General features: G+C 42.3%; 2 protein-coding genes across 7 annotated transcripts in view; both read right to left on the bottom strand.

Annotated features, from left to right (window-relative positions):
- birc6 (baculoviral IAP repeat containing 6) overlaps positions 1-14,428 on the bottom strand; it is a 107,331-nt gene extending 92,903 nt beyond the window's left edge. For 3 of the 6 annotated variants that reach the window (XM_088933594.1, XM_088933596.1, XM_088933597.1), the window contains exons 1-8: positions 14,078-14,428; positions 7,205-7,377; positions 5,172-5,309; positions 3,802-3,995; positions 3,355-3,466; positions 1,942-2,024; positions 802-1,024; positions 434-597 (exon numbers count right to left, since the gene is read on the bottom strand). In XM_088933594.1, the coding sequence (XP_088789720.1) occupies positions 434-597; positions 802-1,024; positions 1,942-2,024; positions 3,355-3,466; positions 3,802-3,995; positions 5,172-5,309; positions 7,205-7,377; positions 14,078-14,288 (1,298 nt within the window). In that variant the 5' untranslated portion in view covers positions 14,289-14,428. Of the gene's footprint in view, positions 1-433; positions 598-801; positions 1,025-1,941; positions 2,025-3,345; positions 3,467-3,801; positions 3,996-5,171; positions 5,310-7,204; positions 7,378-14,077 lie in introns of all 6 variants that reach the window. The other 3 variants (XM_088933592.1, XM_088933593.1, XM_088933595.1) reach the window with 1 other exon arrangement.
- Positions 14,429-17,289: 2,861 nt separating this feature from the next.
- yipf4 (Yip1 domain family, member 4) lies at positions 17,290-24,883 on the bottom strand. Its single transcript, XM_088933776.1, has 6 exons — positions 24,597-24,883; positions 22,868-23,021; positions 22,166-22,337; positions 21,281-21,358; positions 18,714-18,827; positions 17,290-18,240 (listed from the first exon to the last, which is right to left on the bottom strand). Exons 1-6 carry the CDS (start codon positions 24,667-24,669, stop codon positions 18,103-18,105), a joined length of 729 nt encoding a protein of 242 aa, XP_088789902.1. The 5' UTR covers positions 24,670-24,883; the 3' UTR covers positions 17,290-18,102.
- Positions 24,884-26,511: the final 1,628 nt, after the last annotated feature.

Here is a 26,511-nt window from a genome sequence, read left to right as displayed (position 1 = left end):
GTTCTACTCTAGCTGTGAGCATAAAACTAACTTTTTAAAAATCCAAACTATCTAGAAAGGTGCCGATAACTTCGGGTTCGGTGTATCATTAGAAGACTGCAGGTTTCCAAAGCCAAAAGGCTTTGACTAACATGGAAATGGAAGATTCACCACCTGCACATAATCAAAGAAAAAGTCACGTAAGCAATTCTACGATTTTTGTTTTGCAACACTGATAAAAGCAATTCATTCACTTACTTCCCACAGATTTCTAGATCCGTTAAACAGCAGTTCTTTAACTTATCTGTTGACACAAACGGTTGTGATCTCCTTAGTGCTAATAAATCTTCAGAATGGCTTAACTCTGTTTTGAAGTAATGATAAGAAAGACTTCATAACTTCAAGAGTGACAGGGTGTCCATATCAATTTAAAGAACCACCCTAAGAGGCTTACCTGTCTCCCTCTAGTTTTGGTATATCTGAGCAGGTGGAAGAATTTTCTAGCCAAGCTAAAGTTGGTCTCCGTGACTCTGTCGCAGAGCCTTGTTCACCCCCTGCCAAAATGAGCTGACGCAGAATTGCTGGATCATAAGGGTTTATTTCAAACTTCAAGTGCACCTAAAAACATAAATGCAATACCGATTAATGACTTTTTAGAAAGGGCAAACGACCTGCTTTAAAAAAAACATGTAAGGAAACTGAAATGTTACTATTTAAGCAGGTGCATAGAGCAGTTGCAAGTAAGCACACTTTGTACCTATATTTCACGGTGGAAAACTCTAAAGAACAAACACTTCCCACTTCAGAGAACTGTGACGTTACCTTCATGAGTTTGGACACATCCCATATACATATCTTTCCTCTTTTCGTTGCAGCAGCGAGAAAGTGAGGACAGCTCCCAAACCCGAAGCAGGCGATCTTGTCCGAGCCGTCGGCGCTGGGGAACTGGGCCGGGCTGGTGGCCAGGGTGACGGACAGCGGGACATTCTGCGTGTGTTCCCCCTTCACGAACGGGCAGTTCGGGGAATGCCGCTCATGTTCCGACCTAGAGAGAGAACTTAATGTCTTGTAAAACAGCTAAAGTTTCTCACTGCAGCTAAACCTTGTTATTGGGTCCAGAATCCATTAAACAGGAAGACCTCCTGAACCTTTTTTTATGCATGTAAAGCAGAAGAGAAAATTGTGTTCTGGCAGAAAGCTCCCTGCAGCCAGCTTAATTCTTTTTCCTTGTCTTAAAGTGGGTATGCTTAAAGCATTCACGTAAAACCTTCTTTAAAAAGCGCAGGAGCCTGTAATATTGCAAGTGGTGATTTCTCTGTCGTGCGGGTTCGGTGGACAGCCCTGCACTGAAAGTTGCTGCATTGGACCTCTGGAGAACTTAAGGACTTAGATTACACCCGTGTGCCCGTCGAACCCTTACTTGTCTACGATTGCAGCCGGTCAGGCAGCAGTTTATTAGAAACCCCCATTCTTCTCCTTAATCCACACACACAAGGGGCTCTTAACTTTTACTGCAGCTGCACCCCTTTGTCTCTCAAACAATCACAAACGATCTCGCGCCCCTTATTAAAAATCGTTGAAGTAAGTCAGCTCTTGAAATCTAAGATATATCAGAATTATGTATTTATTTTAATTTCACAGTAAAATTAAGAATACAAGAAAAATCACACTTTCTTAAGTTTACCCTAAAACACCAAGGTTTGACGGAACAAAGTACTGTTGTTGTACGTTCATGGCTGGGCTTGATTGGAGTTTTCAATTATTTATCTTCTAAAAAAATCTGGCCTGTCTCACACCCCCCGAAGAGACACAACGCACCCCCAGGGGGTGTGTGCACCCCAGGTAAAGATGACTTATACACAGCTCCAAAGCATGTTTTTATATCTGTTTATTCCTACAGAGCAATATGTAGCTAGTATTCATTAAAAAGATGCTGTTCGTGTTTAGACTGTTTCAGCGTACCAAGGTTCATCTGTGGGCTCCCAGCAGACCAGACAGACACTACAGGTGAAGCACATGGCCCGGTCATCGCCCGTGGAGGCAGGCTAGAAAAGACAGAGAAACACATCAGAGCGCTCTACCTCTAAGAAGAGGATGAGAAATAACATTAGGGAATACAAAAGCAAAACACATACATTTTGTAAACTTTTACATGAGAGAAAAAGGTTCGGGTAAAACCATTTTTATTTCAAGAAAAAGCTATGAAATTCTTAAGTAGGTATAACCAAGTGTGTAACATGGAAGAATTAATCATAGAACATGTTGCCTAGGTAATGCAATCCTGCCCATCTGCAGTGAGAAGTGGCCCAGCAGTGAATACCCAAAGCTTTGGGACTGTATCCTCTGTGGCCAAGCAAAACCTCTACGGTCGTCTGCTGAAACCTGACTAAGGGGCTAATATTCAAGACTTCAAAATCATAAAAGTAACTCAAAGTTAAAAACACACCATACTATTTTTCCCCCATAGAGAAAACATTAATTGTTGTGTGTTAATACTTTTTTGGTCAAGAGCTTGCACTAAAAAAAATGAATTTTTCATACAAGGCCAAATCCTAATTTACAATGAAAGTGAGGGAGTTTAAACAGTAAAACATTCAACAGAAATTTGCATTAATGGATATTCATAATCAACTAAGGAAAGAATATGAGAAAATTAGACAAAACCAAAATCCAAACACTTCTCCCTACACCTGCAAGCTTCACAAAACAAGCCAATAACACCATCTGTTAAGTAACCTGCATGTGATAAATATTTGGAGAAAACCACACAGTTGGAGTTAAGCGAGCACCAGTTTCATGAAAACCATGAAACCCTGTTTTATAGTGGAAGGATGAGGCTGCAGTTCAAAAGTTTATGCAATGGATTAGCTTCCAGTATCTGAACCACAACCAGGAAGAACAGGGATAATGCCAAGATTGTGATCTCTAAATCCACAGCACTCTACTGCTATTGATCTACTGCTATTTGCTATCATTTTGATTCCAGTGCAATGGGGTCATCCTGAGACAGGTGGATGGTTAACCCAAGCTTCTACATGTATTTGTTAAGGCACATGCTGTATCAGCAATTACTGACCAAAAGAGTAAAGCTATTAGGCAATTAAAAACTAAACTAAGAACTACAATTACAGCTACTGCTACAAAGTAACAAATCTTCAAAGGTCCAGATCTACCCTCAGACACCTGGCTTGCACCAGGAAAGTGAACTTTCAAAGCTCTGAACCTTTGATCACAGCCCTTGTGACTTCCTAAGGACCCAGCTAGAGGCTGAGAATCCACAGGGCATTGGGGGACCTCAGGTGCACCTCATCCAGCATGCCTCAGCGAATCCAAAAGCAGTGAAGTAGAGAGGGAAAGGGTCCTTACACTGCCTACCTGGTGGTAAAATCCCGCCTGAGCCATCGGATCCGGCTGAGCCCACCTGTAGCCCACGTGAGGCCACGACGTAAACGTTTCCCTCCTGTTCGCCTCGCTGTACATTAGTGATCTGTAGTGGGGCCAGAGGGGAGGACTTCAGCGTTCAGACGAAGAGCAAAGTACGAAACATAGTGACTTGGAACAAAACCCATCAAAACAAGACGGACATTAAACACTGTAGGCTGAGAGCACATGGAAAATAAATGGGCTAATAATGGGTTTAATATTGATTACGCACAATAATAAAATTTCCAGAAAGGCACGAGTGGTTCCAAACAACAAGGGCCACGTTATTCCACCTTTATAAAATGCCATATCTGAAATGGGGCTCCTGATTTCATCATAAGCAACCTGCAGTTCCTCCCTCTTTCCCTGCGGCTGGGAATAAACGCTTGTTGCTCTTACCTGTCTACGGAGCGCCCGGGGCCCACCCCCAGCTCGGGCCGAGCGCTCGGTAAGAGGTAGGACAGCCTGTCCATGATGGACGAGGCTACAGGCAAGGCAGCGACATTCTGGTTAATCTTCTTCAGTTCGTTCACAATGGCACTGGCAACCGATTTCAGCACATGGTGCGGGAGGTTGAAGGTAACCGTCGCCCACTAGGGACAGAGGGGGGGGGGGGAGTTATTTCAAACCACATCACTGAATGAAAAGTTATTTTACATCATAATCAAATGTAATAATGGCCTGCGACATTTAACACAGGCATGTGAAGACCATTAGATTATTGTGCATTAAACAAAACTGCAAGAAATATAAACACGTCAGGCACATCAATACACATTTATCGAAAGGATACATTGCGGCTCATATGACTTCCAGGTCTTTTAGCCAGAACGAACCTTTGTTTGTAAACAAGAACCCTCAGTACAGTACTTAAACACCAAAATGATATATACGGAAAACTGACTTCACAAAATAGGCTACCCTTTTCAAAACAACCAAGCTTCTAACCTGCCTAACTTTAAAAATGCAGTTAAAATACTACTTGTACTTTTTAGGAGGCAACTGTGTGATAAAACCCGCACATAAAAAATACCATTATAAACTGTAAAATATATATATCAAACCCATAGATGACAACTGTCTTAACTAATAGAAGCAAGCTAAGTTTAATCTTAAAGTTTTGAGTTCTGCCAGTACCAATGGAGGGTTGTGCAGTCAATCAGCCCAACAAACCAGAAACTTGTTGCCGTACATGACTTATTTCCAGGATTTCCAAGGATTTTTTTTAAAGTAAGCCATCAAAAAGACTCAGCTTTATTATTCACACCTCACTATAAAAAGACACTATACTGTAAAATACTATACTGTAAAAATGCACCGTCCTTTGGATCAGACGTAAAACCGAGGTCTTGACTCTCTGTGGTCATTAAAAATCCCAGGGTGATTCTCAAAAAGTGGACCCCGGTGTCCCAGCCAAATTCTCCATTGGCCTCTACCAATCGTGGCCTCCTAATAACCCCCCTTTCTCTGAACTGGCTTCATCACTCTGCTCTCCTCCCCACTGAGAGCTGATGTGTGGGGAGCGTTCTGGCACACTGTGGCTGCCGTCATGTCATCCAGGTGGGGCTGCACACTGCTGGTGGTGGAGGGGATCCCCATTACCTGTAAAGCGCTTTGAGTGGAGCGTCCAGAAAAGCTCTATATAAGTGTAAGGAATTATTATTAATGATTATTATTTTTTAGTTTTCATCCCATTATGTACAGGATACTTTCTCAATGCCTTTATGTTACACACAAATGCAGCTTTGCATATTCACCGTGTTGCTCACCTTGGCCACTTTGTGATTGGCTGCCGTCTCATGTGAGGTGTTTTTCAGCCCATCTTTCAGCTGCGTAATGAACTGATCATATCCCTCCGTGTTAGATACATCTACCTTCTCCAGACAGGCTGAGAGCATTTGCTGGGCCTAAAGCAAAAAAGGGGAACATTGGTAATGACTCCACATTGCTGGTGAAAGTGAAAAACAACCATAACGGTTAGATCTTAAAAAAAGATTACATTTGGATTTCTTCAAATGAAATCGGACATGAGATTTCTTCAGAAAAATTAACCTATTTCCTTATATAAAACTCTTTGGGATTTCGTCCTGAAAGCCAAACCGACTGGTTTCTGTGCCACACCTTCTTAGAGAAGGTCCAGCTCAAATACCAACAATCCCAACAGTGGCACTGTGGCTTGCGTGTCTTCTGCCACCTTGCACTACCACCGCTGAGCCTGGCGCCCCGTGTCCCTGTGCCTCTACTGTGAGCACACTGGGTCTCGCTGTGCAGAAAGGGGCAGCTGGCTTGCCAATAAAGCCTGTCGAGGGCACACCTGCAGCGCTGGCATCCCCCCGGTCCTGGCACAAGGGCCGGAGCTGTGCGCTCACTAACCACTGCCAGTTTCAGATTGAGGGGGGAAAACAGGCTGGAAATTTTACACTGCAATCGCCGCCACAGACTACGCTGAAAGAAAACATACACTTTCCGAAACAAAGAGATTTTACAACAAAGTATAAGCATCTAATTCAAATAATGACGAATACGGAACACTCTGAAGAAGGGGAGACAAAGCCCAAGGGTTTGCACAGCTAGGATAACATTCAATGCCCCTCTCCTAACTGAGAAATCACTTTTGATTTTAACAAAGCATCAGTCAACTTTTCCCAGATTATTAAAATAAGATCTGAAATGCCAAAACACAAAAACAATGAATGCTTAGTTTTGGTAGTTTTTAGTGATGTCTTTTTAGCTAACTACTTTAATGGAGGAAAAAAAAGAAATATATTCTTTTTTGTAATTACCAGTCCCCATAATGAGTGCCTAGAGTTGTAGAAAAAAAAAGCCTGACATCTTACTAGTACAAAAGTACTGCTCTGGGGAAATGATTTCACACACTGTGAGGCGAAGACCCTCTAAACTGGATGTTTTTAGGGCAGTTTTATGGAGCCTGAAGATAAGGTCAATTCTAGCAGCCAGACCCAGAGGCACTCGGATGTCTGCCCACTTCCAGAGCTGCCCTGGCTGTCCTCAAGGACATGGGGACTGCACTGCAAACACAAGGCAACAGCAGGAGAGAGAGTCCAGCACTGCCACACCCCCAAATCAGAAACGGAAGGAAACAATAACAACTAATAAACATCTGTCTGTAAACACCTTTAGACCTCCAGTATAAATGCAAGATACTCATTCTGCACGCGAATTAAATGTCATAATTAAGCATAGTGATGAAAGGAAATTTCTATGAAAATGACTTTATTTAGGCAGTTTTTACATTTACCAAAGCCAAATGTCAATGTATCTAAAAACCACTTTGTTTACTGAATTGACAGGAAAGACAGTGAAAGGATCGTTGTTAACTAGGGAAAGGTCAAAAACTAAAACCTAACCAGGCAGGCATATATCCATATCAGTACATTGTCGTTTCTTTTTGGAATACTTAGATCAAAATGATAAAACAGATCAAAGCTAAATAAGAGTGTTCAACTAATACCCTCATAACAATTAGAAATTGGCTCATGTCGCTTTATTTGTGTAAGAACTACATCCAGATTCCCCATCATTCACGTTTTGTCAACCCTCATCGCTTCAGACGTTTATGGCTTTGTCACAGTGTCTCGTGGCTCATTCAAAGATGGACATCTATCAGAAAATCTTGAACATTCAGCTTAATAAAGGATTCAAATCGTAATACAAATTTTTTAAAAAGTCTGAAAGCATTTCTGTGCAAGGTAAGATACGCCAAGCGTGAAAAACAATTCGAAACCTGTCGAATCTTAGGCTTCCCGAACACGTCGAAGGAGAGCGGCTCCGGGGATCTCACCTCCGTGACGGGCAGCTCGAGCTGCACCGCGTCTTCCTGCTTTGTGACCGGAGCCTGGAGAGCGGTGTCCAACAGCAAGATCCCATTGAGGTCCTTCCTGCAGCCCACAGCGCAGTCGTCCACAAACAGGACCTTGTCCACCGCAGGGAAGTACTGGCACCTCACCCGTCCTTCTGGGCCATGAAAACACACAGAGGGGCCGCAGGTTATTCCAACAGCATTCAGGGCCCTTAGGTTTGTATACCTGACAGATGGTGAAACACACCAGCTATACGTTCAAACCCATTCGACATCCAGTGTGGCTTTAATTACCCACTGGAAGCTGCTAAGTGCAACTTAATCTAATTATACATACATTGACAAAATCATCCATGTTTTAATAACAATACAGAGGATAATCTAACCAAGCACACGACAGCTTCCGATGAAGATGAGGAGCACACAGAAGCACTTCCTGCCACAGAGAGTCACGGAAGTATGGAACTCCTGAACTGAACCACGATGCTGAAGCAGACTTCTGAAGGATCCTTTAAAAAACTGCACAACAGATCCCAAGGTCATGAAGCCTCCTGGAGCCAAATGAGCTGAATGGGCAAAAGAGATTCACTCTTCCCCCTCTAACCTTTCCTATGTTCCGATTTTGTTTTCTAATCTGACTTGCAGATCAAAATCTTAATTTCCCATTTAAGCTTTTCATATACTACTGCATGTGTTGGACAGACAAAGACAGCTGCTGACACAAACTGAAGCTGTTTATTTACTATGGACACACTCAGAAACTCTCGTGGGCCAGCGTGTAACACCCAGTCTACTTGTTTGCCATTCCAGGAACCTGACAACCGCAAATCTACTGCGCAAACGCAACATTTAGACATAACTCTATGATCGAATTTATTTCGATTAATTACCCAGAACAAATGGTAAATGAATCTATAGCATTTTTTTTTATTTTGTGCAATATAAAGTGCATTTGGTTTCTATGAACAAAATCACAAAGCTGTAATGAAAACTTCAGATTATCCTTTGGCCCTTTGGTTTTAAGGATCAAGTTCACCTCTAGATTAGACTTTCGTTTCCAGTCCTGATTATTACATAAGCTAACTGTTTTTAAAGTTACATCAGCCGCATTATGTCACAGTTTCTGTATATTTTAAAGTATGCAAAGCATCAGCAAGGAAGTTACTAAGCTAACAAGGCACCAGCAGGTATATGCAGACAGACGCCCTGAATCTTCTCCTATGCGAAGAGTCTCGTCAAGGCTATACAAGAGATGGACGATTTGGTGCACAAGCAGTTTCCAGAGCTGTGACAATATGTAATGCTACACATGTGACAAGACAGAATCTGCTTCACGTGCCTCACAGAAGCGCTACTGTACTTCCAAAGAGCAGCGTTCGACTCAGGACTGAGGCACGAGTTGAGCGTCTCTAAAGAACAATACAACACTGTTGTATTACAACGATTACAGGGATGTGGAAGAAGCTATTTCTGTGAAAAAAGGTTCATCTATTAAAACTGGGAATAAAGCTTGCATTCCAGATACTGCATTCATGTGGCTTACATAGCTTTACTACTCATACCTGTAAGGTCAACTGCTCAGGGCACAGCTTGCTTTAATAAATACTGAAACCCAGCAGCTGGAACAAATAGAATTCTTTCAAAATTTTAGACTAGCTACTATACTATAATGACATCCTAACTGTTCCAGTCTGTTTTCTCAATGGCTGCTATGCACCCATTTGTCACACTTTTAAAGAGAAGACCATTCCTGACCATGACTACTGTAGTTTTACCTATTCATCTATTTCTCATCTCTTTTTCCAATGCAGGGTCGCGGGGAGCTGGGGCCTATCCCAGCAAGCAACGGGACGGCACGCCTGCGCAGGGCACACACAGACACACTCTCACTCCAGGGCCACGTTTCACAGAAGCCCGTTCACCTACCAGTATGGACTGTGGTACTGGAGCACCAGGAGGAAACCAACGGAAACTTACCGAGACCATATAAACTCCATGCAGAGAGCATCCCAGATCCAGAATTAAACACAGAGCCCCAGAGCTGCAAGGCAGCAATGTCACCCACTGCACCACCATCGCTGCTCAGCTGTTGTTTTATCTTCCTTGAAATGTTGTTTTTCCATGCTGTTACAGGCAAATTCCAGATGTAATAAAGAACCCAAACATAAATACTGTATAAAAAAATCACAAGAACCAACTAAACGTGTGCAGATGTCCGCATTCAATGATTCTATGTTTATAATGATGTATTGTAAACGTGATTTTTGTTCTAAGATGCAACCATACAACAGGTGGAAATACATCACTGGTGAAGTGAACATTTTTCCCCCTTCAGCATGAAGTGGCAAGTGCTGTATGTGCCATGTCAGCAAAAAGTTAAATTACTTCATACAGTGAGAAGCTCCAGTTTAAAAGAACCGCATGACAGGTGCACTTCTGTCTGTTTTTTCTGTGCCACATACACTTGCTGTCAGTCTCATCTCTCCCCCACCATCTTGACAAACACGAGACTCTACAGGACTCAGCAGTGCCAACAGGCCAGTGAACCCATGCAGGCTCCCAGAGTGCCCTTAAGTGATAACAATAGTCTGGCATCAGCTCATGCCAAGAGTAACAGCGCTGGCTGAAACCGTGCAGAAAGGTGCACAGTGCAATAAAGACCCAGAGAGATCACATCTTTGGTGAAGCAGTTCAGGAATAAATGTGTCTAGGTCCGATTTCAGAAGACTCCTCAATTTTAATCTTCAAAAATTCCCCATCTAGATGAAAAATGTGCCATTTAAATCCTGAGAAAATTTCATTTTTCAGAGCAAAATCCAGATTCACAGCAAGTCCAAATTTGCAAGGAAAAAATGCGTGTGAAATCTGGAAAGCACGGTGGATCATAATTCCAAAGACACAATTTAGATTGCTCAATTGTTTATTTTTATACCCTAAAAGACTTTACCAACTTAGAATTCAAACCGGTTTTATCGCTCATTTTATGGCCTCACCATTACAAAACACATGCTTTTTTTAAAAACTGAAAATTCTTACAAAAATGTAGAGAGATACATACAGTCACGTGCCTACCTAGGTCTATGTTTAGATATATATTAGGACACCTTCATTAGGCCAGGCGTGCCTTATAAAGACAGTGACCTCTTACACTTGTTATTCCAGTTTATTATGGGCAGCTGTGAGAAACTCCACCCATACTATTGAGTTCCTGTGTGTTTGAATATTACCTGTTTCTGAAGCCTCCTAAAACAAAGCATACAGTATGAGTGATCTAACCCCAGGTAAAGAACAGTCAAGTTCAAGAACTCTACAAACTACACCCAAGGATAGCTACCATTGTACACAGATCAAGGATTCACTTCAGCCAACCTAATTATCATACCACTGTCACTTTTGGAGAGGAAATGTAAGGTCAGAAGAGCTGATGAATATGTCCTAGATGGTGCCGTATGTCAGTACACATGACAATAAGACTGTACAGAAAGCAGCCTTTACCAGGGATACACACACTGTAATATTTCTACCCGTTTGGAGAAAAGAATACACCACATAAGCTGTATATTATTTCAAAATGTCTCGCTTTCATAATTGCAGTACTGACTTTGTTAAATGTTTTCACACACCAAAAGACCAAAATAAGCCAACACACAGTTAGTGTCATTGTGTACAGACACCAATGGCGCAGAGCAGCCTACTACAGCACACACTCATTAAACTGTTTGAGCGCTCTATGTGTTTCAGTCTTAATGCTTGATCTTGTCAGGTGGAACAATCTAAACAGAGCAGGGCCTGCTCAGTACTGGGATGGAAGACTGCTAAGGAAAACGGGTGGCTACAGCAGAGTGGTGGTGTTGGCAGGAGCAGAAGCAGTAGTGATGGTCAAGAACTGGCAGGCAGCACTCTCCCCCCCCGGCACAACAGTTCAAAACTCAGCTACCCAGGTACTATCCTCTTGGCCATAGGTCCCGATTACTTGGTCATTAAACAAACCGGCATTATTCTGGCTGAACTCCTGGTCCTTAAGGACGGCCATGTGCCACCCAGGTGGGAGCTACACATCAGCAGTGGATAATGTGGGTTCTGTTCTGTAAGTAAATTGTTTTCGGATCTTTTGGAATGACGAGCACTATATAATTCCTTGCACTTATTACTTTAAAATGTAAAGGAAGGAAACAAAACTAGAGGCCAGGTATCAGCGCATGGACTGCATTATTTCTCAACTTGATCTCCCCATCGCAGAACACACACTGCCCATGTCTGCCAAGTTCTTCATACTGTCCAGGACAGAAGCTTCTGAGATGCTATGTTCACCACAGTGCCACCTCTGGGACCTCATGATTCCAGGGATCCAAAGATGGAGCTAGATCAAGGGGCACAGAGGTTCAAACAGCAGATGAACTCTGAAGGACTGGGCCTGTCTTATCTCTGTCCACTTCACAAAGCAGGGAACAACACTGCAACATACAACATACAACATACAACATTGGGCTGCAGAGCCATCTTAAGTCCACTAATCGGTCAAAATGATTTAGAGCAATATAAGGTTGTCTGCTACCCTGACAATATCAAACCATACAGTACACGGGCCACCACTGACACTTTGAGCACAAGGCACTCAGACTGTGGGAACTCTTATTCAGAAGAAATGTTATGCAAATATTGCTCAGAGGTTATTGCTTTGCTCTGTAAAATTGCGTTTCGCACCAGAGGTGACAATGCAATTAAAAGAAAGGTAAAAACTACATTCTATGGAGTGGGAAGTCAAAGGCAACTTGGATACTTCACATCAGATATCCTGGTAATATATACCGTACAGTACATTCACTCTAATGATAGTCATTTATGCTTTCGCATTTCTATGTAATAAAAAGCAGGTTACAGGTTACTAACTCTTTTTAAATTAACTTTCAGATTCTCTGATGATTCTGTTTTTACAGCTCCGCGAACCTGCAAAAAAACAGAACTCTCGTCCATTTATTTGGCCATCACCCACCTCACATCGGCAACTCCAGCACCTACAGCGAACTGTGCTGATCAACGCGACAGTCGATCTGGTCTACCGCACGGCTGCTCACTTTCCCCACACAGGACGCGCTGTGTGGGAGTGGGGCTTGTCAGAGCAGTAGTGCAGTACCTGACCCCCTCCAGGGTTCACCTAGCTGCATGCTGGAGAGACAGGCCCGAAAATCAAAGACCTGCTACCGAACATCACGGGGCCACACAAACAGCACGAGAGGGCTTTCAAGAGTCCCTGGAACGCGAGACAAGAGACAAGAGTGGCACGGTGGCGCAGGGGTTAGCAGAGCTGGGGCCCTGGGTTCAACACCTGGGATGCTTTCTGTATGGAGTCTGTATGCTCTCCCCGTGTCTGTGTGGGTTTCCTCCCACAGCCCAAAGACAGGCAAGCAGGTTAATTGACTTCTGGGAGAATTAGCCCTGGTGCGAGTGTGAGTGTGAGTGTGTCTGTCTGCCCTGTAAAAGACCGCCGTCCCGTCTTGCTTCTGTCGCCTGCCAGGACAGGCTCCGGCTGCCCTGTGACCCGCTATTGGATAAGGCTCAGAGAAAATGGAATGATGGATGTAATGCAAACCAGTCAAAAATGATACTTGGTTGCCTTCCTATTCATGAAACATTAAGGAACACTAAGACAATTGTAAGCATATACAGTGCCCTGCAAAAGTATTCAGACCCTTGACCAATTCTCTCATTTTACTGAATTACAAATCCTACACTGAAATTTAGTTCTCTGTGATATTTTTATTTCAAAGCACTGAAAGTCAAATTAATTAATTATTTTAATGTGACATTGATTTATGTTAGAAAATATTCTTAATAAAAATAAAAAACTCACTTAATAAAAATACAAAAACACTCCAGCCTGCTCCTACCACCACAGGCGTCACTAACTACTCACTCCAGCCTGCTCCTACCACCACAGGCGTCACTAACTACTCACTCCAGCCTGCTCCTACCAACACAACTGTCACTAACTACTCACTCCAGCCTGCTCCTACCACCACAGGCGTCACTAACTACTCACTCCAGCCTGCTCCTACCACCATAGGCGTCACTAACTACTCACTCCAGCCTGCTCCTACCACCACAGGCGTCACTAACTACTCACTCCAGTCTGCTCCTACCAACACACTGACCAAGTTAGTATCATTCAGAAACTGAGAAAATCCTATCTGACTTCTGAAAAACCAAGGGGTACACAACCACCAACAGCCCATCTGTCACAGTCAAGATGTGTCATTTTTTTTTCCTCCCCGAATTGATTTATTTATCCCATACTGCCATAAGAAACCACACACCGGCACGACCGGAAAGGCCGCTGGACTGTACAATAACAAGATGGACTGAGCCTTGCGTGCCCTGAGGATTGAGGAACTGACAGCGGCGAATCACAGGCAGCCGGGCTTGAAGCCGGCACTCCAACTTCCAGAGGCCTGCGATCCCGAAAAAAAACCAAAACACTGGCAGCTGCCCCAGATGTCCCAGTAGTTCAGCAGCTCACTTACGCATCTCCGAGCTCCTCGTCTCTCCTCCTGGCTGGACTCATGACCAGCCCGTTCGGAAAGACACGGTGCAGAGACAGGGGCAGCAGACATTTCCCTCTGCGAGCAGCCTGTCACAGTCGTCTGGCCGAGGACGATCACGGCTTGTCTCCACAACACTGCTGCCTCCTCTCAATCACCCGGTGAGCTCCTGAAACCGCGGCCAGGGCCCTACGCCAAGCAGCCGGCGAGCAATCCCCGCCACATCGCTGGCTTCAACACCCCCCTCCCTTACGCCGGCATTGTTGTCACACTCCAGCCCGCAGCCCAGCGGTCAGGCCCCGGGGCGGAAACTCACCGTGCAAAGCCGAGGCCTGGAGTATTGCCCCAGACGTGCCGTCGATGACTTTGATGCTGCCCCGGCTTGTGACTGCCAGGATGGCGTTGAGGGCCGGGTGATAGGAGAGGCTGCGCAGGCCCACCTCGTCGCAGCGCAAGCAGCCGTCCCTCAGTACGATCCAGTCGGAGGAGGTGGAGGAGCAGGAGCCCGGCGAGGCCGCGGCCGCCATCTTTCTTTATTTCTCCCTTCCCCTCTCTCTCTCTCGGTCTCGGGGAGCTCCGACGTTAAGGGTGGGTGTAAAAAGACAGAAGGCTGAATCCCAAACTATCGCTGGACTACCACTGCTGGCGCTCCTCCTCCCGAGACCGCAGTAGCGGCTATTCACCATCAGGGCTGGGCAGCCGAGGGCTCCTCTCTTCAGCACACAGATGGCAGGTAAACGGAACTAGCGTAGCGCCAGGTCCCCTCCGCACCGCCAGGGGCGCCCTAGCTTTCAGGAGGCGCCTGAGAGACGGCTGGTAACATTTCAACTTTCTATCGTACGAGTGCTCCTGTTTTGAGGTCCCGGAGAATTGAGAGAAAACGAAAGTCTTGTGCTGTCAATATGCCTTTGTGTGCTTTGTGTGTATTTGCCCCTTTGCTGAGCCTGACGTGATGATTGCAGTGCTTGACACGTTAAATTGTCCCGTTTCTGCCAAGGGCTTGGAGGCACTGGAAGCTTAATGTTTTAATCGCAGCATTCAGCCGCATAATGCAATTACAGTTTAGCGATTCGTAATGTTACTAGACATTAATCACGTAACATTACGTGATTTCAAGAGGTTCAGTTTATCTATCCATAACATCTGCACCTCAATTCAAATATTTCCAAGTATTTAAATGTTAATAGATTAGATACGTACTGTATACGGAAATCCCTTATTTCAAAAGTGAAAGCAATTTCGCATTTATCTTTGCATACTAAGTAAGGTATAATAGTAAGATAAAGTAAAATTACAGAATCGATATTACAAATAATGCATTTTGCACAGTGAAATTTGAACACCTGGTCGCTTATTTTTTAAATGTTCTCTAACTCATTGGTTTTGGAATGACAGTAGTCGGTATCATCTCTTAAAGCTCCAAACACGTCTTGCTTTACCCTCGACCGTATGGTTTTGTGTTTTAATATGACAGTGAGAGTTCAAATGAGAATCCAAAACCTTACTACCTGGAAATACTTCATAAAGGCAAATGTCTTTCCATGAAATCTTTTACTGTTGCAAAGTTATCAGAATGTATAACAGCCTGTTGGGATATAATGAATATACAGCACAGTGTATCATCTTGTCCAGAATCCACTCATGTTTATCACTGCCTAGCTTGTAATGTAGGAGAATTATTAGTGTCTGCCTTTATTAATGTGATACACCTTGTAGTGCAAAACCAGGAGTGTCTATCTAGTTTAGTTATTGATATATTCCTATTCTCTCATTCTTCTTGAGTGAATAAACAGGCACATACTCCTGGATTATTGATGTCATGAGTATTTCAGGAAATCCCTTTGGAATACACTGTGGAAAATAAGACAGTACCTCTTAACCCATTAACATGATGAATTCTTGCTCCATTGCCTTTTCAGTTTCAGCTCATTGCATACGTTTTACCTAGCCCTTTAAGTTAAAACAGAAAAAAATTAAAACAACATTAAAACAGAAAGGATGATATGGTTATTAAAACATGAGGTAATTCCAGAAACATGTAAATTACATGGTTTGAAGACTATGCATTTGTTACTTGAAACTAAACAAGCTAATGAGAAACAACATGCTCACAAGATCTGATCCCCAAATAGTCTTGGGTTGTTACTAGTGCTGCTAGTTGTTGTTTGAGGCCTAAATAATCCATGACCACAATGCTCCATTATTCAAAGTTAGATTTATGCTTTGTCCCCAAAAAATCCTTGATGTTATCAATCCATGGTGTAATCTGGGCTTACTGGGTTCAATAAACTGGGTTGAGGTTGCAGGCGTACACAGCCTGAGACCACATGATAATCAAATGTGGGTTTCTTGTTTGTTTAAAAAGTACAACCATTTTTTCATATGCATCTTATTTTTCATTATCTACATGGGAATGGCAGACTCCAATTATACGTCATGTACCCAGAAGGAGATTTTATGTTTGCCAGTGAATACACCATTCATTTTTGATTCAGGATTTTAGGAAAGATGTATTTACTTGTGTAATACATGTTGAACTTCCCAGACGTATAATTCCATTTAATATTCTACCATAGTAATCGAGTAAATAACATTTGTAAAACACTTTTATTCGTGTTATGTAACTCCAATTACAAACAAGAAGATTAATACCGATACATAATCTGACCAAACCTGAAAAGGTCAAATATTAAATAAAAATAAACAATACTAAAAATCAATTAGGATAATCAAATCAGATGTGCAGTTATATGGAGTATATGGAGTTGCAGATTCATCATTAGTAGTCATTATTAAATAGTCATAATTACAAAATATGACTGCTTGATTTGAGATTCTCGGATTTGTTTAATGACACACTATAACTTTCCAAGAAGATTTCAAATTGATTAAGGGTACCAAGACTTTAGTAAGACTTTACTAAAGATTTAATTATCTAAGGTTTTAAAAGTCCTGTCTCAATTGTCAACAGTAATATATGCATGACTTGCATAAAACACAGTTCAAAACATGCTTGTTGATATTCACCTTACTATAGGTCCCTTGTTTATATTCTAAACGAACCAGACTGTAGATCTCAATCATTTGTTTTATTATTTACAAAAGGAAAATTAATTATTCTCCACGATCCCGATTCTTGTTTAATTCTAGAGTTAGGAATATTACATATTTAATTAGAAACTCTACCGTACTTTTGAATATTGCAAAATACGTCTAAAATAAAAGAGGCAAGCTAAGGCGTTTCTCATGTCCATAAGAAGGAAGAGACGGTCAAAAGGTAAGTTAAACAAACACACAAGTTTTTTTTATTTAAAAAGTGCATTTGATTAAAAAATAATCTGTGAGATTTAAGGAAAATATAAAGGTGCATGTGTAAGGATATACCCAAGAATTAGTTTTAAGATGGACTATTCTCCTGAATCCCTGCTTTGAATAAGCTGAATTAGAGACATAAGCTCCTAATGCAAAGGAAAAGCCCTCAGCAAATTAGAATATTTCCAGAGATAATTATATATAATACAATGAGTGTTTTATGGTGTATTTTCCTTTTATTTAGGTTTTTTACAAATGTACATCTATAAAATATTAATAATATACTGGTAACAACCATATAACAGAAGAAATGAAAGGCACCCAAATGTAGTTTTTTTTTTCTCACAAACTGCCCAATATAATCTAGTCGGACAAACATGTATAAATTAAAAGAAGAACCTAGTAGAAAGATGCATGAAAAATGGATATACCACTTATATTAAATTCTAAATTTCAATTCAGGTTAAACCACTCCCACCTCCAAATACCGAAACAGAAAACAAAAGATCAGAGCTACATCTGAAATATCGGTCTTCCCCTTAAGTCCGAAACAGAAAGGACTGCACTGCAATAAGGTGTTTCTGTTGCTTTTGGCACAGGCTTATCAAATGAGAACTGCTAAATCCTGAAAGGTTTGTTAAAAGTTCTGAATGTCACCTGGGTTTAACAAAAGCCTGTTTTTCATGCAAAGCAAATTAACACGGTGCAGTTCCCTTTTAAAACCTCTGTACCTTGCAAAAATAACCACTTTTACTTTCTCTATAATTCAGAAAGCTGAAAAACTGAGGTTTTTAAACAAATCCTACATCTTTTATTAAGTACAAAGTTCATAGCTACATTTCATCATTAAATACACTGTACATTTTTCCTTTATGACCTATGAATGACCATGATTGTGAACCAAGTTGTATTGTAAAATAATAAAACAAAGCACATCTTCATGGTCCTTCTGAGAAGTTATTTGCCACTTCGCGATTCGGTCATCAAATCTCAGTGTGTTACACAGTTCCAAAGCAGACTGGCCAATTTTCAGACACCAGTATACAGGGATAGGAAGTAGATATACAGAAGGAAAATTGGGTATATAAGAAGTGGCTTCTTTGTCTTGAATTCATCCCCTACTAGCAAGGAAGCGGCACTGTAAGCAGCCCAGAATACTCCAAAGAGCTGAAAAGGGAAAAAAAAAAAACATTGCATTATTCAACTGTCACCAGTAAATAAGTTCACAGGAATGTATTTACCAACTCGGACACAAATTTGCACCCATTTCTACAGCTGGGTATTGTACTGGAGATATCTGAGTGAAGTAGCGTGCTCAGCAGCACAAGAGCAGCACCTCACCTGGGATTTGAACCCACAATCTTGCAGTTACATGTCCAGAACCATGACCACTACAGCACAATGCTGCCCATGTACATAATTCACATGTTCTGTCAGTAGCAGCTCCTACATATTCTGCCTCTTGAACAGTATGTCATTGTCCATCCATTATCACAGAGCAGAAGGCTCAGAGAGGGACTGTCCTAGGCTGCACACCACTCGATCCCAGGGCAATTTAAAGAGCTCAATGAGCCAAATCACACCACGAAGCATGGAGGGAAACATGCAAACAATTTTTGTTGTGATGTGGTCAGGCTTACCTTTATCAGTGTAGACACCACTTCAAAGGCCCCAACCACCAACAGCAGCGGCGCTATGACAATGAGCGGCAGTAAGGAATAGCCAATGACTCCAACAACCTGGCCATAAGACACCTGGGAATCAAGACAGAGCACCCAGTTAGAAGAACTGATCGTCCATCTCAATCCAGGTGCTGCCTCAGTCGAGAAACTGCACAAGACGTGTGTTTTCTGAATAAGTATCTCAGTAGCCCTCATGATTTAAATTTTGTTCCCCAGGACCTAATGTTTAAAATATTTTCCCTGTTGGAGTGGTGGGTTCCCAAGTGGCTCAGCCAGTCAAGGCACTGACTCAGGGCACAGACCGAGCACCATGGTCCTGACGTCACAGGTTCGAGCCTGAACCGCATCTCCAGCCAACTGTGACCGGGGCTCCCCCCAGCCACACACCAGTTCCAGGAGTGTTGCTGGGGTGGGGTTGGGTATTAGTCAGCCGGGGCTCAACTGTGACTCCAGAGGGCTTCAGTCAGAACCAGCTCGCCTGGGAGCTGCTAGGGGTGAAGGGCAAACAGCTCTGTGGGAGGAGCAGACCTGTGGGTCTCAATCTTTCCTGTGCTTATATACAGTGTCTTGCGAAAGTATTCGGCCCCCTTGAACTTTTCAACCTTTTGCCACATTTCAGGCTTCAAACATAAAGATATAAATTTTTTATTTTATGTGAAGAATCACCAACAAGTGGGACACAATTGTGAAGTGGAACGAAATCTATTGGATTTTTGAAACTTTTTTAACTAATAAAAAAATGAAAAGTGGGGCGTGCAAAATTATTCGGCCCCTTTACTTTCAGTGCAGCAAACTCACTCCAGAAGTTCAGCGAGGATCTCTGAATGATCCAATGTTGTCCTAAATGACTGATGGTGATAAATAGAATCCACCTGTGTGTAATCAAGTCTCTGTATAAATGCACCTGCTCTGTGATAGTCTCAAGGTTCTGTTGAAAGCGCAGAGAGCATCATGAAGACCAAGGAACACACCAGGCAGGTCCGTAATACTGTTGTGGAGAAGTTTAAAGCCGGATTTGGATACAAAAAGATTTCCCAAGCTTCAAACATCCCAAGGAGCACTGTGCAAGCGATCATCTTGAAATGGAAGGAGTATCAGACCACTGCAAATCTACCAAGACCTGGCCGTCCCTCTAAACTTTCAGCTCGGACAAGGAGAAGACTGATCAGAGATGCAGCCAAGAGGCCCATGATCACTCTGGATGAACTGCAGAGAACTACAGCTGAGGTGGGAGAGTCTGTCCATAGGACAACAATCAGTCTTACACTGCACAAATCTGGCCTTTATGGAAGAGTGGCAAGAAGAAAGCCATTTCTCAAAGATCTCCATAAAAAGTCTAGTCTAAAGTTTGCCACAAGCCACCTGGGAGACACCCCAAACATGTGGAAGAAGGTGCTCTGGTCAGATGAAACCAAAATCGAACTTTTTGGCCACAATGCAAAACGATATGTTTGGCGTAAAAGCAACACAGCTCATCACCCTCAACACACCATCCCCACTGTCAAACATGGTGGTGGCAGCATCATGGTTTGGGCCTGCTTTTCTTCAGCAGGGACAGGGAAGATGGTTAAAATTGAGGGGAAGATGGATGCAGCCAAATACAGGACCATTCTGGATGAAAACCTGTTGGAGTCTGCAAAAGACCTGAAACTGGGACGGAGATTTATCTTCCAACAAGACAATGATCCCAAACATACAGCAAAATCTACAAAGGAATGGTTCACAAATAAACGTATCCAGGTGTTTGAATGGCCAAGTCAAAGTCCAGACCTGAATCCAATCGAGAATCTGTGGAAAGAGCTGAAAACTGCTGTTCACAAACGCTCTCCATCCAACCTCACTGAGCTCGAGCTGTTTTGCAAGGAAGAATGGGCAAGAATTTCAGTCTCTCGATGTGCAAAACTGATAGAGACATACCCCAAGCGACTTGCAGCTGTAATCGCAGCAAAAGGTGGCTCTACAAAGTATTAACGCAAGGGGGCCAAATAATTTTGCACGCCCCACTTTTCATTTTTTTATTAGTTAAAAAAGTTTCAAAAATCCAATAGATTTCGTTCCACTTCACAATTGTGTCCCACTTGTTGGTGATTCTTCAGATAAAATAAAAAATTTATATCTTTATGTTTGAAGCCTGAAATGTGGCAAAAGGTTGAAAAGTTCAAGGGGGCCGAATACTTTCACAAGGCACTGTATGTCTTACATACAAACATATTAGGACACCTTCCTATGTGTGTATACGGTATATATCACAGTAGCCCTAAATCCAAGTCGTATACAAGTGGAAATTCCTAAAATGAGTATAAATCAAAATAACTGAGTATTCCAAAACTGGACAAATCTGCAATTCCCAGATGCAAAAGAACACAAGGCAAGTTACCTTTAATGTGAAACTACAAAATATTTTAAAATCAATGAAATCCTCTGGATAAAAATGTTTTGTAGTTGTTCTACAATTTCCACCCAGCCGATCTCTCCAATTATTAGTAAAGGCGACTGCAATAAGGTTATGAACAGCCATTACTTACTTCACCACCAAGAACTCTTGCCAGAAGAAAGATTGTCAGAGATCCAAATATCCATATAGTAATAATCCAGGACACCACCTTTGAGAACAGCGAATTCTTTTAGTACCTACGTTTGTAAATTCCTATATTTAAGAAACATAAATAAGTACAAAAACATCTGGCTGAACATTTACTTGATGCAAGGTGCTACCCAAGGTTGCAGATTTATTTTAGTATTAATAAGTGCTTACTCAGAAGACTCGTATGTTGATATCAGTTGTAAAATATAAATAATACTTGTTTCCTTCCGAGCACTGATATCTAGATTATTAGCATTAGAATTAAAGCAAAAAGCAAACAATCCAAATTTTGTTTTTGTATGGTTTCAGGGGAAAATTGGTTAAGATGCCATGCCATTCCTGAAAATACTTTTCTTTCATTTTTATGGTTGATGGAATTTTTTCACTCTTGAACGTAAGTTTTGAAAAGCATAAAGTAGATGACTTTTGGATACCGGTTTACAGATTTTAGCATCACTTTGATTAATTGATCATTCATGACTAATCACTGTGGCATAAGCATCAACTCAGTGGTAAGAGAACTGACGATGCAAAGGTGAAATTTGTGAATCTGTTGCAGTTAGAAAAAAATACTTGCTTTTAATCCTCCTTATAATAATAACTTTATCTATTTAAAAACAATAAAACATCATGTCAACAAGACCACTCTTTAAGGAATGTTACTAATATACCCCAGCCTACTTTAGTCTTTTTTGCTGGGACATTGTAGTTGTTTCCTAGATAACAGATGACAGAGGTAAGAATTTTAACGTTTTCAAGGCAGGCCTATGAACTGAAGAGTTTACAGTTGTGCAGCATCAGTGCTGTCTAATTCAGTTTAACTCACCCTGAACTGGCCGTACAGCGAGATCATGGAAAAGAGGAGAACTACAGCCAAGGGCCCCCAGAAATCGGGGTTATCCCTCACCACCTGCCGGTTAAAGCCCAGGGACGGCATGGGCATCAGCACACAGCGGATCTTGTAGTAGATGTCCTTCAGGTCGATATCAAGCTCCTCTCTTCATTCAAGGGAAAAAAAACACAGAACACAACTGCATCATTACAAGGATAAGCACATCTAAATCCAAGAACAAAACTAAAAGAGAGTGCATTTAAAACCAAGGACGGGAGGCACTTCTTTACACAAAAGGTTGTGGGAGTTTGGAACAAGACACCCCGCAATACCCAATTAAAACCCCTTCCCTCAAGAAAAAGTTGGATAAAATCTTCAGATTAACTACTAACAACCCAAAGTCTCCTTCTCCTTCCCTCTTCTTTCTGAAAGTCTTTCCTTCTGGAAAGCCAGGAAACTACAGGATGTCTAGTGGCAGGTGGGTTTCTGTTTGGCCTCCCGAGACATCAGCAGAAGAACCCAGCCTGATGAATTGTTTGGACTGCTGCATATTTCACACGTTTGCTATATTTGAGAACAGCCCTGCTACGGCGATCACGGGTCATTCTGCACACTAATCTCCGCGGATTCCAAAGACACGGCTGAGTATTCGGGTTCCGATCACGAGGGAGAAGGCGGGAGGGAGAGGCGACGCACAGGAGGGGCTTCGTGTCCTCTGGGTCCTCCTCGTCCACCTCCAGCAACCAGCCGTAGCCGCGCTGCCGCAGGAACGCCGTGGCGTAGGCGTCTTTCGGAGACTCGCCGCCAAGGTTCAGCTTCACATCTGGAGCGTCGATGGAGCCGCTGAGCTCTGCGGGGAAAACGAGGAAAGAAGATCCTTCTCAAGGTCCAGTCTCAAGCTGCAGAACCAAACTGGACACTGAAGGTGACCTGGCAAGACTAGGTATGACACGATCAGCAGCTCGACACAAAATTCTTATCTACAGCCATAGGTATCGTTATTGATTTATTACGATGATGCTTTTATCCAAAGCAACTAACATTTTTCCAGTACACTGGCCCCTTCATACAGTACATCTTTGCTGAAGCACTGTGCTGGAGGATGTCTCGGTATCTGAACCCACAATCGTCCGGTTACAGCTTCAGAGCCCTGTCACAACACTGCAGCTCTGCCTTCACATCTTTAATCTACAGGAGGCATTTTAACAGTATCAGTCAATTCCAGCCCTCAAGGTTCACAGCCCTGCAGGTTTTCATTTGCCATTTGAACTTAAAAGTTAAGTTGAATGTATTATTTTCATAATCTCATGGTTTTTTTTAAATGTCAATCAGTCAATCGGTAATTAAAAGTCAGTCTAAAACCAAGACACTAGACCGGGACTGAAATTGTCTACCCTTGTGTTACACAAAACCCACATCGGTGCCCTTTATTATCTGCTCAGCAGAAAATCGAATGCATATTTTGCCCAAGTACGAGGGCCAGTCGTGCAGGTACGATAAAGTACAAAAAAATCAGTGACAGGAAAACTAGCACAAGAGCACCGGAACAGAAGAATGAAACAACGAGAATGAAAACAGCATTAATGTCAGCACCTGACATCGATCTGTATTCCATGTTTACAGTGAACACATGCAAGTTAGCAAATCACATTAGCAGGATGCAAGTTCAAGGCATGAGTACAATACAGTGTTACTGAAAGACATAACTGAAAACTGAGAGATCACATCCACATCCTACGTGGAAAAGCCAGTCATTATAAAATAAGATATGCTCACTTATTTTTGGCAGAAACGCACGCCACCACCTAAAGCACGAACGACGAAAGCACCAATTACTACTCTGACTAAAGTTTAAATTACAATACAGTGTGTTTTACATATGTGGTTACAGATCAAGCGATGTTATGACTAATATACGTTTATTCCTCAATAAACGTCTCTCGTTGGAGTTCTTCTAATGAAATGACAATGTTATAATGTGAGCTCTGCATTATGCAATTCCTGCTGCAGTACATGAACGAGTTGTGCTCTCCCAATAATGACAGCGGGGATCCTTCGTTTATATATGGACAGCACAGAAAACAACACCCATCCCCACGACAACTTCAAAAGACTATCTACTCAAGCTGTCTAGCGCAGTTCTCTTCGTCTCCATGTTGTTTACAGGTACGATACACTGTTGACTGTGCGCCAGGGTTTGTAATAGGCTTGAAGACATTCACGAGTTACTTCATCATACTCCCCTAAACGTGTTTTATCTTAAGACAACAGAAACGACCATTAGAAGCGTCTTTCGTATCAACTACACGGCTAAAACAAACATCAAAACTCTTTTCTGGGTTGTCGTTCACAGTATGACAACAACAACATTAATAATGCCGTATAAAAAGTGTGATTAGTCCTTGCAAGGCCTAGTCTACTGTACCTTCGGCGTCAGTCGAGGAAACGAAGGTAAAATCTCCGTTGGTTGGAGAGAAATGCTGCGCCTGCTGATGCATTGTTGATCTACTGACAGCCACCTTTATTTATCAACGACTGACATTCACATTAATATTTTTATCATAAATCAAAACAAAAAAAAAAGAAATCTGCTGTTGGAAGGTTTTCACCACACACAATTTCGTGGCTATTACACCATGCTGCTGCACTACGACCGCCTCGCCCGACGCAAACTAGGCTCAAAATCTCAAAACAGATCCTGGACAAAAAGCAGGAAGTGAAAGGGGAGCTGGGAAATACGACACGTCAAAACCAACAGGGCAGCGCACCCCGCGCCCTCTAGTGGCCAGAGAGTGCGGCTGCACTGCGCTCCAGTTAGGATGTCGTCATTCGTATATTACACAGAGACAGGTACAGGTTTATTCCATGCTGAAAAGAAGAAAATAAATACAACGTTTCGGCTGTGGAGCCTTCTTCGGGTGTCAATACTACTTGAACTACATTCGTATTACATGCCTAAAACACCCGGGAAGCTTACAAACTAGAGGCCATTTGGTCCAGCTAAATTGATCCCATACCTCATCCACACTTCTCTTGAAATAAGTCAGAGGATCAGCTACTTCAACATAGTTGGGTAGCTTGTTTTATATGTTGAGCCCCCTCTGTTCTGGATCTGAAGTAGAATATCCTGTACTTTCCATTTGGGTCCACTGATTCATGTTTTACTGTTGAAACAACTAGTGCGTTAACCGATTTTAACATCACAGCCCATAAATATCATATGAGATCTTAAATTGGATGTGAGCATACAAGGTAATGCATGTATTTTGGACTGAAAAGTGCTTTTAGGTGGAGAACACAGAGGACAGATCAGAGGTGAATGCTCAGCTTGGGTGATGTAGTAAAGTTATGGAGTTAATTCCATGATTAAATGTGACAGAAGGGAGAATAATATCAAATCATTTAATATATATGTATTAAAATACAACTAACAAATGGGAGATGGCGTGTTTGTGTGCTATAATAATTAAAATGAATTCCATGTAAATCTAAGTACAGATTCAAGCACAGAATCAATTTGGACAATTGATTATATACACTGATGGAAAAAAGAAACGCAACATTTCCTGGAATGAGAATACTATAGTTACAGCTTATGTACTTTCACAAAACATCAATTTGTTCTAAGCCCTCTGACCAGCAATACAGCTTGTGCAGTGAGGCATTGCAACTTGCCAATCACACAAAAGCTCGTTAGATGCACTTTTACCCAACGAGGTCCAGATGGAACAATGCCCGATCAGGTCACCTTTAAAAAGGCCTTAATTCAAAGCTTAGGTCTCTGCAAGAAAAAAGCCACACTTCAGTCAGTTTCCTGTGCATCCCATAATGCCTTGAGTGTCACCAGAAGCAAGGGAGAGGGCCACTGGCATGCTGCAGGCTGGCATATCATGTGCCAGCATTGCCAGACATAACAGAGTAAGCTGCTCCACTGTGTCCCAACTGCAGAGAAGATTTCAGCAGACTGGCAGGACAGATGACTGAAGAAGAAATTAAATAGTTTAAGAAATTAAATAAGTTAACAGTCCAAAATAACAATTCAAAAACATCAAATGAATCAATAGACAAATAAATAAAAAATATATATATATATGCATATGGCCTTAATTATCGTGTTTTCTTCTTTATGCAATAAACGATGACAGTGTTTCTCAAAGACCTGCAGGTCGCGAGATCTACCGTGAGCGAGGAGAGCCTGGAGGGACCGCGCATGCGCCGCCGCAGGCCTGGCGCTCATTGGCTGAGGGCCGACCAATGGGAAGCGCACGCCGCGGAGCCGGAGATTTGCCGCTAAAGACGAAGCGGCAGGAGCTGATCCTGCTCGAGCAGGGAGGGGGTAA

The sequence above is a fragment of the Atractosteus spatula genome, chromosome 15 (assembly GCF_055471065.1).
Source record: "Atractosteus spatula isolate fAtrSpa1 chromosome 15, fAtrSpa1.hap1, whole genome shotgun sequence".
Lineage (NCBI taxonomy): Eukaryota > Metazoa > Chordata > Actinopteri > Semionotiformes > Lepisosteidae > Atractosteus > Atractosteus spatula.
This window is presented reverse-complemented; position numbering and strand designations above follow the sequence as displayed.

Coding starts and splice junctions, on each gene's coding strand:
- yipf4 (XM_088933776.1), bottom strand. CDS start 24,669: ATGCATCAGCAGGCGCAGCATTTCTCTCCAACCAACGGAGATTTTACC. Junction 22,338..22,867: donor GAGGACACGAAGCCCCTCCT/GTGCGTCGCCTC, acceptor CCTTGAATGAAG/AGAGGAGCTTGATATCGACC. Junction 18,828..21,280: donor CAAGAGTTCTTGGTGGTGAA/GTAAGTAATGGC, acceptor CTTGATTCCCAG/GTGTCTTATGGCCAGGTTGT.